Raw genomic sequence first — 16876 nt, forward strand, 5'->3', positions numbered from 1 at the left:
CATGTCATTTAACCATCATCATCACTCTGAGTATAGCCTCAAATTAAGACCGGCCACATCCATATCCATATCCACATCCACATCCACACAGCAGCAGGAACAACAGCAACACAAATGCAAATTCATAGTCAATCGCTTGTTTTTTTTTTTCACATCGCCCACAACTATCAATCCCATCAATATTCTACCGTTCTATGACATTAATTCTTATGCTATGTATGACCACCCCTTCAAAATTACCCAATACCCAACAATCATGATTCCAAAAATGCCAGTTTTCTCATCTATGTAGGTATCATCTCAAGATTTTCGTAGCAACATTATCAAGTAAAGCGTTATCTCTTCCCCAACAATATAATGACATGAGATCAACTCCTTTGAAAACATTAAACCCCCACCGGCATGTACATAATCTGTCCACAACTACTTCTTTCCTCTCACAGGACTCTGCGCAAATCTAATACCCCTACTGCGTACAGCTGGTGGTGGTACTCTCGGAGTATCATCATCATCACTATCGCTCTGCACGCTTTCTCCAAGAGCTGCTTCCCGTCTTCGCTTTTCTGCTGGCGTTTCTTTTTCTTCTGGACCGTTGCTGCCATGACTGGGAGAACGTCCACGTCCTCTTCCCCGCCCTCTAGCTTCATCTGTTTCTTCATCTTCATCTACTCCTTTCAAAGCACCATGTCTTCTTCTCCTTTCTGCAGCCGTCTCAGGCACATCATTTTTGCTGCTTCCTGTGGGACTGCTTTCTGTAATTGCGTCGATTCTTGCGCCCTGTGCCTTGGCCATTTGTTTTCCAACCACACGTGCAGTTTGCGCACCAGCAGCAAGTTGCGTGTCTTGGGCTTCGAACAACCGTGAGCTCCCTTTTGTTTTATCACTAGCGTCTCTCTTTGCCAAGTCCTTCATCGCCTTTGGTGCATCGCTTTCTTCAACAATCTCGCATCTTGCTTTAGGATCTAAACCTTGAATTTCTTTCAGAAAATCTTCCTTAGTTAGACGGCGTCCTGCTCCTCCAATAGTGAATCGGATACGACGATCATCATCTTCTTCTTCGGCTTCTTTGTTGTCAGTGTTTGGTGTATTCTTGCCGAAATTCCATGTGCCCATTCGATTTATGCCTTGTCGGACCGGTTCTGTGCTTGTAGCATCTGTCTTGGTAGAGTTGTCTACCTTGTTACCACCAAGTCCTGTCCATGTACCCATACGGTTGATTCCTTGGCGAACAGCATTAGGCTCGCCGGACTTAGGGGCTTTGCTGTTAGGATCGGCCGGTAATTCGTATGTTTTGACGACCTCTCCGTCTTCATCTTCGACAATAATCTATGAATATGTTAGTGACTTGATCGAATCAACATAAAGGGAAAAAGATAGTCTTACAGATCTACCATACTGGTAAGCCAGTGCTGGACCTCGAGTCTTGCGAGGCTCCTTTCCTTTCTTCCCCTTAGAACCTTCTTCTTCGCCCTGTTCCTTGGCCTCATCTTTGTTTCTCCAAACACCCATTATCTTGCCGAACTTTTTGTGGGCTTTCTCTGGCCCTTGCTTGATGCTCTGTTGAATATTCTCAAGTTCTTCCTTGGGGGTTCCAGCCTCTGGACTTTTGAGGGTCTTCAATACGTCTCCATCTTCATTTTCGATTATGATATGATCGCCCTCGTCATAAACTTCTGCCTTGTCAGGATTACGTTGAGCATCTGACATGTGCTCATCATATCGCTTTTGCTTCTCGCCATGATGCATGATTTCTTCCATCTCTGGGTCGTGTTGGATTTCTCCAAGTTCACCTTCATTGGACTCGTCATCAATGTTGACTTTCTCGTTGTCGGGCGAAGATTCGCCGGGCGTTAATGTATCAGATGTATGTCCAGTTGAGTAATCGCGACTTTTTCGAGCGGGGTAAATGGCCGATTCGCTGATAGGACCACCTGGTCCTACTCCATCGTCCCACTTCTTCTTCCTGCGTCGGGGAATTAATGAAGAAGGACGACTGTTGGCGCGACTTGGATTATCCTCTTCTTTTTGACGGCGCAAGAAACCTCCGGGTATCCCTCCTGCAGGTGGCAGGGTACCCGGTGGTAACTCGTCTAATCTCATATCCTCGCCATCGGTCTCTGAGCCGACTGTCTTAGCTTGAGATCTTGAAGTGGATGAGATACGAGGGAGACGGTTCATCCAAGTAGGACCATCGTCCCCAGCTTGGGTATATGACATTGTGAGTGTCAGGGTATTGATATGTTTCCCTAGGGTAAAGACGGCGATGGAGGATCCATGCACAATAATAGAGGAAATGACAAGAAAGGTTACAATTGGCCAAATCACCGTTACCAATTCCCAGTTCGGTGCACTTCGGTCAGGATATTCAGTTAATGGAGTTGTACTGTCAGTCTCAAGCTCGGCCCTCGCAAGAATAGCAACAAAGATGGCACCCACACCAATTGGTCCGAAGTGACCAGCAAACAGAGCTTCTCGCCAAGTTTTTATGTCGGGTATGAAAGGTTTCAGTGCCATCATGATTGGTATTCGTCGAAAGAAAATGACCAAGATAGCAATGACAGCGAGCCTCCATGGCGAAGTTCCGATTTCCATGTCATTGTACTGTTCCCACGGAATAATTGTACCCAGGTAAACAAAATATGCCAAATTGATAAGGAGATCTATGACGTTGGAAACATGAGATTCTTCTGTTTTCTGGGTAAACCAACCGTCGTTTGAGAAGCCAACGCCAGCCGCGAAGCCGACAAGGAGATCATCAACTCCAAGAATACTTCCTGAACCTGCACAGAATAGAGCAAGGACAAAGTAGAACACGAGAAAACTCTCTCTGTCGACCAAATCGTGTCTTTCTGCATATTTGATTCCGTGTCTGCCAATGTAACCGACAACGAAACCATAAATCGCACCAAACACACATTCGTAAAGAACTGTTATGACAATGAAATCAAATGTAACTTCCTTCGCATTGAGGTGAAATCGAATCAAATATAAGGAAAGGTAGATAAATGGGAATGCCATTCCATCGTTACACCCTGATTCGGCAGATAGGAGATCTCTCAAATGTTTCGGTACTCGCTTTGCGAATTTTCCTTTTCCAACCACAGAACTGGCGAGTACAGGATCTGTCGCCGTCACACATGCTGCAACACAAAGTCCCTGCAGCCAGTTTAGCGGCGGGATCAACCACCAGATGAAAAGACTAGTGATCAACCATCCAAAGGTCATCACAGGCAACAAGAGAAAGACTACACTCCGCCAATGTTTCTCCATGTAATGCCTAGGCAATTCGACCCCGACGGCAAAACATTGAACCACGAGGACAATTCGTGAGAACTCGAGAGTAATCTGATCGGTATTGCCCCAAGTATCGGGGTCAATCAGATTGGCGGCATGTGGTCCGAAGATAATACCACAAATAGTAGCGACAGTCGCTTCACCGATATACATGCGCTCCTTGATGAAGGAAGAACACAGCATAAACAGTGAGGTGAAGCCGCCCAAAATTATATAAACCAAATGAGGCTTGTTGATGGAGAGGTGATCCCAAGCCATCTTGGCTGTCTTAGATGGTTGTCGATCGGTGTAGAATAGGTATTAGAACAATCGCAATCGCAATCGATTGGTGTCGGTAACAATATCGTGCTAGCAGGCACTGTCGACGGCGGGGGAGGGGGGATATTGTAGCTCAGTCGATTGGATTTCCTCTGCTCGTTATGCCCCAATCAGTCGATTCCCTCAAAAGTATTGCGTGATGTCGCAGCATTCGAAGTCTGGTCGCGCCCAGTCGCCGCTCCGCCGTTTATTAATATATGTTGGCTCTCCCTCCCAGACTCCTTTTGTGTAATGATCGGAATGCACGTAGAATTGCGCAGCTAGGGTTCGCAGACGTTGCTTTTTGCGAGAATGATTATTTTCGAAGTGGAATAAAAAAAAATTGATTGTTTGGAAGAAAGCGAAGAGATTGAGTCGAAGGGTTGTTTACTTTCACGACCCATACACGATTAATTCTAGTCCAAGATGCCAAGACCTTGGGAAGCCTCCACTTCTAATTATTTTCAGTGATAAAGCAAGTTTTGCTCCGGATTGATGGCGTCGCAGGAGGAGAAGGGTGGTAATGTTATTTTGTTTGCCAAGCAGGAGGAAGAGAAGCACAGAGAAGGGAAGGGAAAAGGGCTGGTGTGTGTTTCAATGTCATAATGGCATTCTGGGGGGGAGCATATGATATTTATTCTTCTTGCTGTATGTGCGAGTGTCGTATTGTAGATGAAGGGAAAAGGCAGAGGTCAAATGTTCAAAGCACCGGGGCCGAAGACTGATACGTTTGATTGGATGCTTTGCTGGACAGAAGGCAAGGATGGTTTTGCCTTCTTCCTTACCAAGGTGTGCTCGTTCATGAATAATGCACCAAGCATCTGAGCCAGGGATGGAGAGATCCTAGCAGTGGATGGATGGATGGATGGATGGATGAAGTGTTGCTTTATTAAACCTTTTGTTCGGGCAAGCAGACGTCTAGCTCTCCTCCGTCCAGGAAGCATAATTTCATTGGCAAGACATTGAAACATTCGCACACAGCCGTCCTTGCGTCTTGCAAGTTGCAACCGCCATACACATACACATACTTCGTCCCCCCCGTCGGCATTGGTGCACACTGCATATGGATGTCGTGGTCGGTATCGAGGTAGGGCGGAGGGCGGTATGGAGGTCGGTATGGAGGTCTGCACAAGATGGCTCTGTTCTGTATAAAATCCTTCATCGGTCGGTTACAAGGCAAAAACATCCATCGCACCCATCGCATCCATCGTACGTCACTCATCCATCCCAGCCATCTCATACCAAATCATCTCGTTGATTGGTTTGCTCATCTTTTTTCTGCCAAGCTTATCCCTTGGCGGTGAGAAGTTCCCCACCCTGAACCCCACTCTCCTCTCCATTCGCTCCATTCGCTCCATCCGCTCCATCCACTCCCCACATTGATAGCAACATTGCCGGCCCGAGAGTCTTTCCTTCTACTTCACTTCAAACACAACCAACCCAGCCAGCCCACCAGACTCTGTTTACCTAATCGCTCGCGGCTACTCGGAATGTTTGCTGTCTAGGAGAGCATATCCTTAAAAGATCAGATAAGAATATGTTCATCTCTTCCTTCATTTCTCTGGATCAACTTCTTGCATCTGCAATCTAATGGACCCCCACGCTAATACTACCGTACTAGTCGGATCCTGTTTCCCGGTACCACTGTGCGTGATGGAAGATTTATCAGACTCCATAGGCCGCCTGGGGAGCCTTTCCAGCTGCTGCAGAGTGCCCATTCAAGCTCCAATATCATTTACTTACAGTAGTTGTAAGGTATAGTGCGTATGCAACCCTACCTTAAGCTTGTTTTATTGATCTTGTGACCCTCGATGTTGATGATTAAAGGGGTAGTGTTTCTACTGTTGGGCTCAACATTACCGACATGCGGCTGAAGGGGTAGTCTCCTCAACAGCCGAAGATGATCCTCTTAATATCCAGCAACTCCAGCGAGAACACCTGGCGATACATAATACACCTCTGGAATATCATGCTGTGTTCTCTCCACACATTGCTTAACAAAGTACCATAATCTCCAAGTCTTTCGCGCATGAAGCCGAATAGGGGACTCCATAGATTGCTGATCCCATCCGCCTCGTCTATCAATCTTTATATGACGGCCCATCCATTAAACGTGTCGCCTCCCTCTTTCTAGTCGAAGATCGCATGAGCTGGTGGCACACTCTTCAGGCACAATAAATTAGTCATCATTCTAGGCTGAGTCTTTGCGGATGCAGGAGACCCTACCTACATGATACTAGAGCTACCTAGGTATGCACAAGGCCGGACTATTTTTCACTTGGCGCTTTCCCCATAGTAGATGGTATCATATCTCCTCTCATCTAATAACCGAACAACACATGTCTGACGATATGCTGTTCCCAAAAAAAATCTCCGCACCTTGGCCACATAGGTACTGTAAGCTGAGCCCAACAACAAGGTCGCTTATTACATGATCAACACAATTTCATGATACTGCATCCAACTACTTAGACGTCAAGCATTTAGCAAATTTCTCTAGCCAATGCTATTCAAGAATTCAAACACGAGGCGTGCGAGTCAGGTTATATGGGCTCCCGGTGAACAGGAAGCATGCAAAATAAATTCAGCCATACCCTCCACAAGAAAACAATCTATGAACATTCTTTTGATTCCTAACCTTCACGATTTTGATGCGATCGACCGGAACATCACTTCAACACTCTCCAGTACTGGAAATTGATTCAAAAATGTGTGGCGTGTACAACCAATGCACAAGATCTAGAACATAAGATTTGGTGAAATCCGATGATAGATATTGTCCGGTAAATGCTGTAACTTCTTGGCAGATGGATTGTGCACTCAGGGCTGATATGGTAGTAAATCATTCTCCCAGGAAGCGGTGAAGACTGCATTCTCAACTCATCTGTTGCACATCTATGAAATCCTCGAGAGTTTCAATCCTCATCGACCCGAATTGGGAACCAAGATACATCGTTTGGAAATAAGAACATTTTGAGGGGTTTATTCCCGGCTTTGAGAATTGTTTGACATTCAATCTCTGAATTTTGCCACATCTCACCGCCCGACTTAACGAAACCCCCCACCATAATTTTTGAGCTTCGAGATACACAAACAATTCGATATTCCTCCTTTGCCAGATTGAAATCTAAGCTGGGTTTCTCAACATACAGCTAAGTAGCTCATATCTCAAATGCCTTTGACAGTTGCGGATATTGTCTTCAATGAGCAGGCAAATCATAACTTCTCAAAGACTCTGGGTGAAATCAAACGGAGTACTTTATCCATCCATAATCGGCTTCGATCAATTCTCGAAGACGCGGAATTCGCCCAGTCTGTTGCAAATGCATATAATAGACCACTGGTAGCAAATGAGAGATGCGGTAGCTGGTACATTGATCCCAGCAAGAAAGGGGGAAGCGCATACTTCAAAAGTACCGATGGTCATACTGGTGTCTGGAAATTCAGCTCCCGAAGACTGAATTTACATCTATTAGAAATCATTGGTAAACATGACGGGTTCGTACTCAAGTAAAGGTTTATAGAGTATAGGCTGAAAGCTCCATGCAGATGTATCATTGTAGATTCTACTAGGCGTGGAAAACGTTAGTTGTTTCCTGTATTTTACGTTTCGCCCCGGTATACTAATGATGAAAAGGTATGCCTGATGCATTGAGCAAAACAATCCCAATATGGTGTTGTGTATTGAACCGCGTCTTCTTTCCTGATATTCCAACCGCTCATAAGCTATACGCTCCACCACAAGTAGTTTCCGATTCCGAGCAAGCCCAAATGGCCAATTTGATTCCTCAATTTGTGCAAGCATTTCAAACTCTCAATCTCCCTATCGAATCGTTCCGCGAGAAGATTCACAAACCCATCAGACCCATTTGGATGACTCCCGAGTCTCAAATCTCGGAAACAGGCGAGATTTTCAAAGACTTTCATCCGGTTGTATGCTGTACGGTTTCGCGCAGAGTTTCGGGCGGTGAAATTAGTGAGGGCGGCTATATACAAGGAGCAGGTGACGATACGGAAAACTGGGCTCATGGACTTACTCCTAACATTTTCTGGAGCAATCAAGAAATTCTATTCGAGACGTCAGAAGAAGATTTGCCTGGACTCATTGAAACCTTGATAAATCAAACAAGCTCATCGCTAGGATCTAGCGATAACCTACGCATCGTAAAACCGACTTCCTGTCTATCCATCTCGACCATCGATGCACTCCCACCTCCAACCCCCAATATCAATACCTGCATCATTGTGCTCCTACCAAAACTCACCCCTAAAGAAACATGGCACACGTCTCCCACCCGTCTCGACATCGGACTCGGCGCCAAAAAAGTAGGCAGCAAAAATCTCCGCGCCGCGCTCCCAACCATCTCCTCTTTCTTCCTCGAGAACCTCTCTGCGCATCCTGCACCACAATCTTCAGATACCTCTATACAAATCGTCGTCGCGTGCGAGTCTGGACATGATCTCTCCGTAGGAGTGGCGCTTGCTCTGCTTTGTCTTTATTTCGAGCATAGTGGAAAGTTAAAATCGGGGAGTGGAGAAGGGGGAGAAAAGGCGGAGGTAAATAAAGATTTTATTCGGCAGAGATTAACGTGGATTTCTACTTCGATGCCGGATGCGAATCCGAGTCGAGCTACGTTGCAAAGTGTGAATAGTTTTTTGATGTCGTATTAATGGGGGGGGGGGTTGTATTTCAATTTCGCTTGGAAAGTGTGGATTTCTCGCTGTTGGGTTAGGTCAGGATAGATTAGGTTGTAGAATTGGAACGCTGTGAGGATGTTTGATTATAGTACTATATGGGGGGATCCCCTTTGGTTTCTCGGTAGATGGATAGAAGGGGGGATGACATGATATTTATATTTATCTTTATATTTAACTTTACATCTACATACAAACTCACATACACAACTTTATAATCCGCCCCATGCACTCACCCACCCACCTCATTAAACCCCATTTTCTCGCTCACCAACAACCATCCACCAGCCTCTATACTCTTTCTGTCTCTGAGAACACAATGTCAACATCCACTCCCTCCCTACCTACACACTCACATAACTACAACATCCATCACATCACTTAAATACGAGTTCATTTGTGCTCATCTGATATGATATGATATAATATGATATAATATTACCCCATACATACATCCATCCATCCATCCATCCAAATCTCCCCAAAAAAGCGAAGAACCCCTACAGAAAACCAGCTGTGAAGAAAAATTAGCTTGCTGACTGAACACCAGATTTGCAAAAGTAGGTGAATGTACACACAGCAATTATATCTGCATCACATATCCCAACCGCAAAATTCAAAATTCAGAAGAAGAAGAAGAAGAAGAAGAAGAAGAAGAAGAAGAAGAAAATATACAAGACAAAAATTCGATCTCGAAGGAAATCATCGAATTTGACTTTCGATTCTGTAGGAAATTGCGAGAGAGAACTTGACGTGTTAAAAAAAAAAAAGGGGGACTTTAGGGAGGGGAGAGAAATGTATGAGGATTTGTATCTGTAGAGTTTGTATCGGGGGGGGGGGGGGAGAAGAGAAAAGAAAAGAGAAGATTACATTCGAGAACTTGGAACTGGAACAGAAAATAGAAACAGGTGCAAGATAATTACAACATTTTTTTATAAAAAAAATAACAATAATCTCAAAAAAAAAAAAAAAAAGGAACTGAAATGACAAAAACAAAAGTAAGGAAAGCAAAAAAAAAGAAACCCTCGTAACAATACCCACATATTCCTTTCCCTCTTTTTTCTACCCCCTCCCCTACCAAAACCGCTATGAACCTCTTAACCAATGGAGCCCGAAAATCTCAGGTTAATATGTCTCCCACGCGGGCCATTCCATTCCTCATGATAAGAATATACTCTATTTCCCCCCTTTCTCCTTTCCCTTTCCCTTTCCCTTTCCCTTTCCCTTTCCCTTTCCCTTTCCCTTTCCCTTTCCCAATCTTCCTCTTCTCGCCTTTTGTCCTTCATCCTTTTCTCTTCCAGCCTTTCATCTTCCCGCTTTTTCTTCTCCTCCCTTCCCTTGAGCCACTTCTCCTCCCTCGCGTGCTTTCTCTTGCGTGTTCTTCCTCTTTGCTCTTTCCTGAGACGTATGGCCATGTCCATAATTCCCGTTTTCAAACTTTTCTTTTTTGGCGCTGCTGTTTGTGGGTGCGGGTGTGGATGCATACTCGAGGTTGAAGTCCTACCATCGGCGGGTGGAAGTTGAGCAAAGGAGATAAATTGATTCCCGGCACTTGATTCGGCGCCGGAGCGAGAGTCTAAGGAGCGAGACTCATGTTTGCGACTGCGGATGGAGTCTGGGTGTCTATCGGTATATCTCTCGTATTCTGAGAGTGCGAGACTTCTAGCAGTGCGAGGTTGGTTACTGCTAGCACGACTGTGAGTAGAGTGAGATCTGGAAATTATATCTCTTTGTGATTCGTAGGAAGAGTGATATACAGTTTTTGATGAAGTGTCTTTTCGTTTCTTTGCAAGTGGAACTATTGTTATACGGAGTGGTGTGGAGTTCGGTTTTGAGAGATAGTTTCCATCACTTTTCTCTACGAGTTCCCATATCTCACCTTTGTTTTGGGCCAAGAAGACTTGGCTACCTAGTTTGTTTACTAATTCGCGTAGTCCGCGTAGGATACTTATATATGCCACTTTATCGCTAAGCCTATTACGAATGGATACCGAGGGATAGTAACGACGAAGACCACTGTCTCTAGATTTGGGAAGCAGATCTTAGCAATACATTAGCGTTTTTACAACATGACGACCTTGAGTTGCGGGGTTCGAATACTTACAAGTCTTGATCCTGCATCTTTTATGGGTACATGAGTCTTTTGGAGTTCCAAGAGGCGCATCACATAGATTGGACAAGCTTGATACAAAAGATTTCACACCCGCTCCGGTGTTACTTGAGTAAGGGTCGATTTCAATCACTAAATTTCCGTCTTGCTCGGTGAGTGTGCCTTGCTTCTTCGGTTCTTTCGCGCTGATAGGTATGATGATATTTTCTGAGAGTAAAATATCGGCTATTTCATCCCACCATAGACTCAACGATGTATCATTTATTAGCTCATGTCCGTAGTCTATGATGCTATTTCAGTAACCTTCCACGCTATACAAATACGAGAGTAATATCTTACATTCAACAATTTGATTAATTCCGTGGATACCTATCAATGAAGAATTATTTGATTCAGGTCTACCACTCCAAATCTTCGTCGAATGTGGGCTTTCAGCAAGGGAATGTGTGTAGCCAAACAAAGGACTTGGAATTGGTTTTTGCGAGCGAATCTTCCCCACTTTTGAATTACCGTCGCTAACAGTGCTACTTGAACTTCCATTGCCGCTCTCGCTCTCCGGTCTCTTGTGGCGGGAGTGGAATTGGGAGTGAGAACGGGAGCGGGATCGGGAGCGTTCTTGTTCCTTTGATTCATCATTACTGATTTTCTCAACGGTAAGGTGACCCTTTTCAGCTCCTTCCTCCTCGCGCCAACCAAGTTTCCAGTGACTTTCGTTTTGTGCATTCCTTTGAAACTTACTGGTAGTCTCAAGTTTCCCTTGTACCTCTTGGTAACTTTGGTTAGTGGTATTGTTGAGAATCAAAACTTTCTTGTTGCTCGACGTGTGGTCTCAATTATTTGTCAGTAGACGCTTATGCCATATAGACAAGCATTCAACGCTTTGAAATATAAGGTGAACTTACACGGCATTATCTTACCGCTAGGATGATATTTTGAAATGGAAAAGTAGGTCCTTCCAGTACTACTTTTTTCTTCTGTCATTCGCCAGTAGGCCCACTAAAATGTTGGTTGGTCAATAGAAGTAATAATAGAGTCTAAAGGGATAATATTATCGAGTAATTGAGATAGAAGAATGAGAATTGAGGCCTGGGAGAATTTTCGATTGTGCTTACTTTTTTTTCCTGGGGGCCAATCTGTCTGAATGAGAAATAGTCGCGAAACAATTTACCCAAGGTCACCTCATCCAAGTTTACTTTGCAGTCGTTGAAGACCTGAAAGTTGCAGTTTCTGAATTTATCTAAACATTTGCGTTAGAAGTGCTCCTGTCAATAAACTCCCGAAAGTGTATCTCGCTGGAACAGCAACTCACATGGTAAAGTAAAACCACTCTTGATTGTCTTGATTATCTCAGTTCTAGCAGCCCAAGGCAGATCATTTTCGACTTTAGTTTTAGCCCAATCATCGAGATTTTTACGTTCATCAAGCTTGTATTTTCCATTTTCTTCAACATACGTCCAGTCTCCCTCCATAGTCTTGGAATTAGGCCTTTTGTGTACAAATAGCTCTCTCGCCTTATTCAGAATGCCTTCTCGAGCATTTGAATTACTCGTTTTGTTAAAAACATATCCAGAGCCGAGCAAAGTGTTATCTATATATTCAGGGCACATCAGTCAAACCAAGATTGTATACATTGGGTGCTAATGTTGACTCACATTGCATCCATGTTCCTCGTGGATGGTCACGACCTTTCGGTCGCCTTTCTCCGTCTGACAATTGTTAGCAAAGCGTTGCAATAATATGAGTTTCCTCAATCATACATACCGACATCGTATGTATAGAGTTGTGCTATATTATTTCTCTGATCCACTGTCCACTTGATGGTAAGGCTCGTATTTTCATGACTGAACCATTTTTCCTTGTCGGCTTCCGGCCGTGCTTCATCTTCATCATAAATGACCCCGATCAACTCCTTAACTAAAGACGCTTTCATTGAGCTCCAGGAGATATTTCGAACTTGAATGTAAATCTTGCTTTCATTATCCTTACCACCTCGCCAATAGCTCTTGTAAGTATCTGATGATCAACAGATGCCCACGGTCAGTCAATAGAGCTTCGGAAGTGTTAGACCATAGCAACTCACAAGTTCTGGTAGCATTTCTTTGCTGCTCGGCGGTGCCCACCTTCTCTGAGTGATGAACATCCTCGTCATCATGATGCGACGGCATGTTGAAAATATCTAGTGCTAGATGCTAATCTCTTCAGCACTGCAGACAGATACTGGAGTTACAGATAAAATATGATTGAAGAGGAAGACACGGAGGTATACTAACATTATAATGGACACAGGTTTTTCCAACAAGACCTTTGAATTGGGCTCCGCGGTTCTTGTGCATTCGTTCTCCAGTTAGGCTCAGAGACCTGTTTACATTCAGATTACAAGTCTATCCCCGTTGATCCTGGTGGCGCAATGATTACCCCAAGGGCTCACTGACCCTACGGCCGCATTAAAGTCAAGGTATAATCCTTTTGAAAAGCTTCATGAAATTGTTTCGGTCGGCTTCTCCGGTATAATGTATATGGGGCTCAAAAATGGTACTGGAAGTCAGCATTCCCATCTATGATGTGGTTTTAGCATGATACACTAGGGTTCTGCAATTAAAACATTGGCGTTGTAAAGTCGGGGTCAGAATTGACTACATTGTACAAAGGTTTGACGTGAGAGTTGAGGTCCAATGTGGTCTTATACTGCCCTCAGTCAAAGCGAAAGCATCCTTTGCTACCGACCATATGGGTTGACCTCAAATGGTTCTTTCGGCTGTACAAGAAAAATCGCCAGTGAAACGCTAGGCTCCAACTTCACTCATCATCAAAATTGACTCTCAAATTCTGACGAGACCGGTTCGTGCCAGCACCTCGGAGGTATCACAGATATATCGATCAAAGCTGAGAAACTTCAAGCACTTAGATAATGTGACATGAATCTCGAAATGCGCTTTCCAAACTAAGAGTCGGCACTGCAGCACAGGATGCGAGATAGGAACCGGTCGAACTCTGGTCATTCTGTTCAAGCGCGCGGCTCACACTGTGTCGACCGACCAGACCGGACGATACGAGCAGACTGGCTCTTTCACTGTTGGTTCTCCCAAACCCTAAGAGCTTTCGCTTGCTACTATGGCAAACGATTGTGTGTATGTTCATCATTATTCATAGACGCCTCTATCGTTTGATGTCCTCCGGTGCTGACGATATTGATGAACACTAGCCTCAATTCAATGCCATCTTTACACTTGTAAATCTATTGGCAAAGGCCAGCAAGGATAAAGCTACTAAAGAACGATGGTGTGCAGTTGAATTCTCTAATGTCGGCGAGTAGTCTCGTTGTGCATCTTGATCCAAAAAATGCAACCGCAAATGATGAGTGACTTTACAATTTGAGAGTGGCTGATGACTAACCTATCATGATCGGTACGTCAATGCGTAAGCCACACCTTGAATCACCAGGTGAACGCTTGCTGAAAGCTTTTTCAGGACGTGATTTGATGGTGGCTTACGCATCAGGCTCTTCTCTTCAACATCACCACCCCGCACCTTATCGTTCTCTTATCGCTTTCTCCTCCCAGCTCCCCTGGACGAAAGTAAACAAAATCAGGACAGGAATACCTTCACACCAACAAGGAAGATAACTCGAACACGGATTGTCTATTGAAACGAACTTTGAATCACCTAGGTAACCTTAGCTCTACGTTTCTTCAGATACTCTTCCCGACGCTTGATCAACACGTCAAACAAGCCGGAAGCACCAAACATTCCACACAATGGCGGCGGAAAATTACGACGCTGCAATCACTTTGATCGATGAAGCTCATGCTTTAGACCCAAATATCAGCACAATAAATGGCGAGAGTGTACCATACGAGCTTCACTATGCCCAAAAAATGACGCATTATCTCTCTCTCCGCGCTCCCGATGCTTCTCCCATCCTCAAAGTTGCCATCCGAGCACAGCATTTTCGACGCTGGGAAGTACCACGATCCTCCTACCCGATGACCAAACCCGGGTATCTGAACTGGAGGTCCTTTCTCAAGAAACGCCAGGCTGATCTCGCATCTGCGATATGTGTGGGTTGCAATTTTACAAGTGAGGAAGCAGAGGAAGTGGCTAGGTTGATAAGGAAAGAGGATCTGAAGAAAAATGAGGAGACGCAGATCTTGGAGGATGTTGCTTGTCTAGTGTTTCTGGACGATCAGTTTGATGCCTTTGAGAAGGGTCATGATGAAGAGAAAATCATCTCGATTTTGAGAAAGACTTGGGGGAAGATGAGTGAGGAGGGACATCGTTTGGCGTTGCAGATACCGATGAGCGACACCAGTAAGAGTTTGATTCAGAAGGCTTTGGGATAGTTCGGAATTTATGGGAACAGTGATGGAGTGATATAAGCTCAAAGTTGTGGTGTAAATACTTGTTTATGTGTTAGTATATTGATTTTGGCTAAGCAGGCTACAAAAGACCGGAATGGGCTGGGTTGGTGTAGGTTAACACTCCATGGCGAAGGGGCAAATGTACTGATTACTGGTGTCTAAAAATGTCACAAACAAACTGATCAGAATTATGGATTGGAACAAACAACAGACGATATCTCCACAGCTTAAGTTTGTACTTTTGAGAAGAGATCAAAGTCGCTGTTATTGACATTGAGATTGTGGTGTCAACTATGTGATGTATCTACAGTATATCTATAGGCGGCATGTTCAAGTGAGCAGTCCTCTATGTCTGGTTGCTTTTACATTTCTCTCGGTACACTGTCGGATCCATAACACCATTCTATTGCCGCTTTCGCTTCGACTTCTATAGATACCTCCTTTCCCTTTCTACATATCCACCTTCACCACTTCAGCGATCTTCTGCAATTTGTCATAGGTTAACAGACCATGAACACCCAACCACTGAGCCCACTCCTCTTCCGTTGCCCCAAACATACGTTTTCCACAGACGGGTGGCATCTTTTTTACTTGGAACAACAAGTGCCGTAGTTCGGGGCCTGTGAGGCCATCATCATTAGAATCATAGATCCACTCCTTGCAAGTGTCGGAGTCCCATTCTTCCATCTTCTGATACTTGAACTCGCCAGGCACATAGAAGGGATTGTCTTCCATAGAATGGTCAACCTCTTGGGAGACGACGGGTAAGGTGCATTCCTTGGTGGGTTCTTCTTCGTCGGATTGTGCGGGTTGTCTGGGTTGTGCTACAGATTCTTCCATCTGCGTAGATTTTCCCGGTCGTTCTCTTTCTTGCTCCTTGACTATGTCGTCCAGTGTCGTCCACTTGGGGAATTGTAATACCTCTTCTCCTGGCATTGACAATTGCAAGTCCAGTGCTTTCATCTTTGACTTCAACTGTTCTATCTGATTATCTTTCTCGTGTTTCGCCAAGGCATCTTTATAACGGCATTCCTCATCTAGGCGTAACAGCATCTCCCAAAGTGGTTGGCCATCCTTCACTAACTGGTGTTCATCTTTCGGGCATCTCCGGTCAAAATCTTCTACTTCAGCCTCAATTCTCTTATTTCTCCGCTTGTACTCGGTTTTAATATGGCTTATTTCATTTTCAATCTCCTTTTTTTCAATTTTTATTTTCTCCTTCAAGATTTTCTTCTCCTCTTGGATTTTCTTTTCGGTCTCCCTCAGCTTTTCCTTCGATATCTTTCTCTCTTCGGCTCTGATCTTCTTTTCCATTTTTCTCTCGTTCTCTTTCTTCTCTTTCTCGATTTTCTCATTCTCCTTGATCCTCTTCTTGCTCTCTTTCTCCTGCTCCTTTTCTGTTTTCTCCTCCTGTGTATTCAAATCTGGCTTTGACTTTGAGAATTTGAATTTTGAAACCAACGATTCTTTGGCCGGCTTCTCATGAACTTTCTCGGAGCTCTTCTCGTAACCTAATATGTATGAGTTAATTTTTTAGTTCATGATTTACTATTAGAATTCTTACAGGTTTCTTGAAGGAGGCCTTGCTTTGCATCATTGCTTCCTCGTTGACCACTTCCTCTTGGTTGGAAACTTGCTTCCGACATCGCTACGTTGATGGGCACTATGGGCATATTGGTGTCGACGATATTGAGAATTAAGATTAAAAGTTCAGAGGTGTCTATTTGTCTGTCTGTGTGTGTGTGCATGTAAATGATGGTAAACTGGTGAGAGAAGTCCAAATTGTGTTTTGGATGACAGTGGGAGGTGGGAGTAAGGTAGAAAGGTAGAGAGGGATATGCTATAAGAGCTAGGTAAGTATTTCACAGTAGGTCCCTCTGCCCACCGTTTTTCAGTCTGCTAGTCCAGTTTTTATTTCCAGAGAACTTATCCTTCTATGATGTAGTGGAGTGCTAATCAATGCAATTCTGATGGAAAATCCATTTCGAGTTCCAAAATTCGATATTTCCTCAATTCAAAGTTCATCATTATTTCTGAAAGTTCACCAATGAAATCCATCTCCAGGTTTTAACGTTTCACTTAAAAGACTAACCACACATACTAGCTAGGATTGGTGGCACAT

General features: G+C 44.2%; 5 protein-coding genes across 5 annotated transcripts; 2 read left to right on the forward strand and 3 right to left on the reverse strand.

The window, feature by feature from the left end:
* Positions 1-115: 115 nt before the first annotated feature.
* BCIN_03g01750 (hypothetical protein) lies at positions 116-4435 on the reverse strand. The gene is made up of 2 exons (XM_001559278.2): positions 1384-4435; positions 116-1326 (listed from the first exon to the last, which is right to left on the reverse strand). The coding sequence occupies exons 1-2, from the start codon at positions 3550-3552 to the stop codon at positions 424-426; spliced, it is 3072 nt and encodes a 1023-aa protein (XP_001559328.1). The 5' UTR covers positions 3553-4435; the 3' UTR covers positions 116-423.
* A 2256-nt stretch (positions 4436-6691) lies between these two features.
* On the forward strand, positions 6692-8513 carry Bcrit1. Its single transcript, XM_024691769.1, has 3 exons — positions 6692-7089; positions 7141-7175; positions 7229-8513. The coding sequence occupies exons 1-3, from the start codon at positions 6764-6766 to the stop codon at positions 8260-8262; spliced, it is 1395 nt and encodes a 464-aa protein (XP_024547541.1). The 5' UTR covers positions 6692-6763; the 3' UTR covers positions 8263-8513.
* Positions 8514-9270: 757 nt separating this feature from the next.
* On the reverse strand, positions 9271-13713 carry BCIN_03g01770 (hypothetical protein). The gene is made up of 10 exons (XM_024691770.1): positions 12667-13713; positions 12477-12585; positions 12158-12409; positions 12049-12102; positions 11706-11984; positions 11509-11633; positions 11299-11392; positions 10736-11224; positions 10391-10678; positions 9271-10327 (listed from the first exon to the last, which is right to left on the reverse strand). Exons 1-10 carry the CDS (start codon positions 12727-12729, stop codon positions 9384-9386), a joined length of 2697 nt encoding a protein of 898 aa, XP_024547542.1. The 5' UTR covers positions 12730-13713; the 3' UTR covers positions 9271-9383.
* Positions 13714-13863: 150 nt separating this feature from the next.
* BCIN_03g01780 (hypothetical protein) lies at positions 13864-14964 on the forward strand. Its single transcript, XM_024691771.1, has one exon. It carries the CDS (start codon positions 14152-14154, stop codon positions 14734-14736), a length of 585 nt encoding a protein of 194 aa, XP_024547543.1. The 5' UTR covers positions 13864-14151; the 3' UTR covers positions 14737-14964.
* Positions 14965-15016: 52 nt separating this feature from the next.
* BCIN_03g01790 (hypothetical protein) lies at positions 15017-16788 on the reverse strand. Its single transcript, XM_001559273.2, has 2 exons — positions 16319-16788; positions 15017-16265 (listed from the first exon to the last, which is right to left on the reverse strand). The coding sequence occupies exons 1-2, from the start codon at positions 16500-16502 to the stop codon at positions 15205-15207; spliced, it is 1245 nt and encodes a 414-aa protein (XP_001559323.2). The 5' UTR covers positions 16503-16788; the 3' UTR covers positions 15017-15204.
* Between the last annotated feature and the right edge of the window lie 88 nt (positions 16789-16876).

This window comes from Botrytis cinerea, chromosome 3 (genome assembly GCF_000143535.2).
Source record: "Botrytis cinerea B05.10 chromosome 3, complete sequence".
In the NCBI taxonomy this organism is placed as follows: Eukaryota; Fungi; Ascomycota; class Leotiomycetes; order Helotiales; family Sclerotiniaceae; genus Botrytis; species Botrytis cinerea.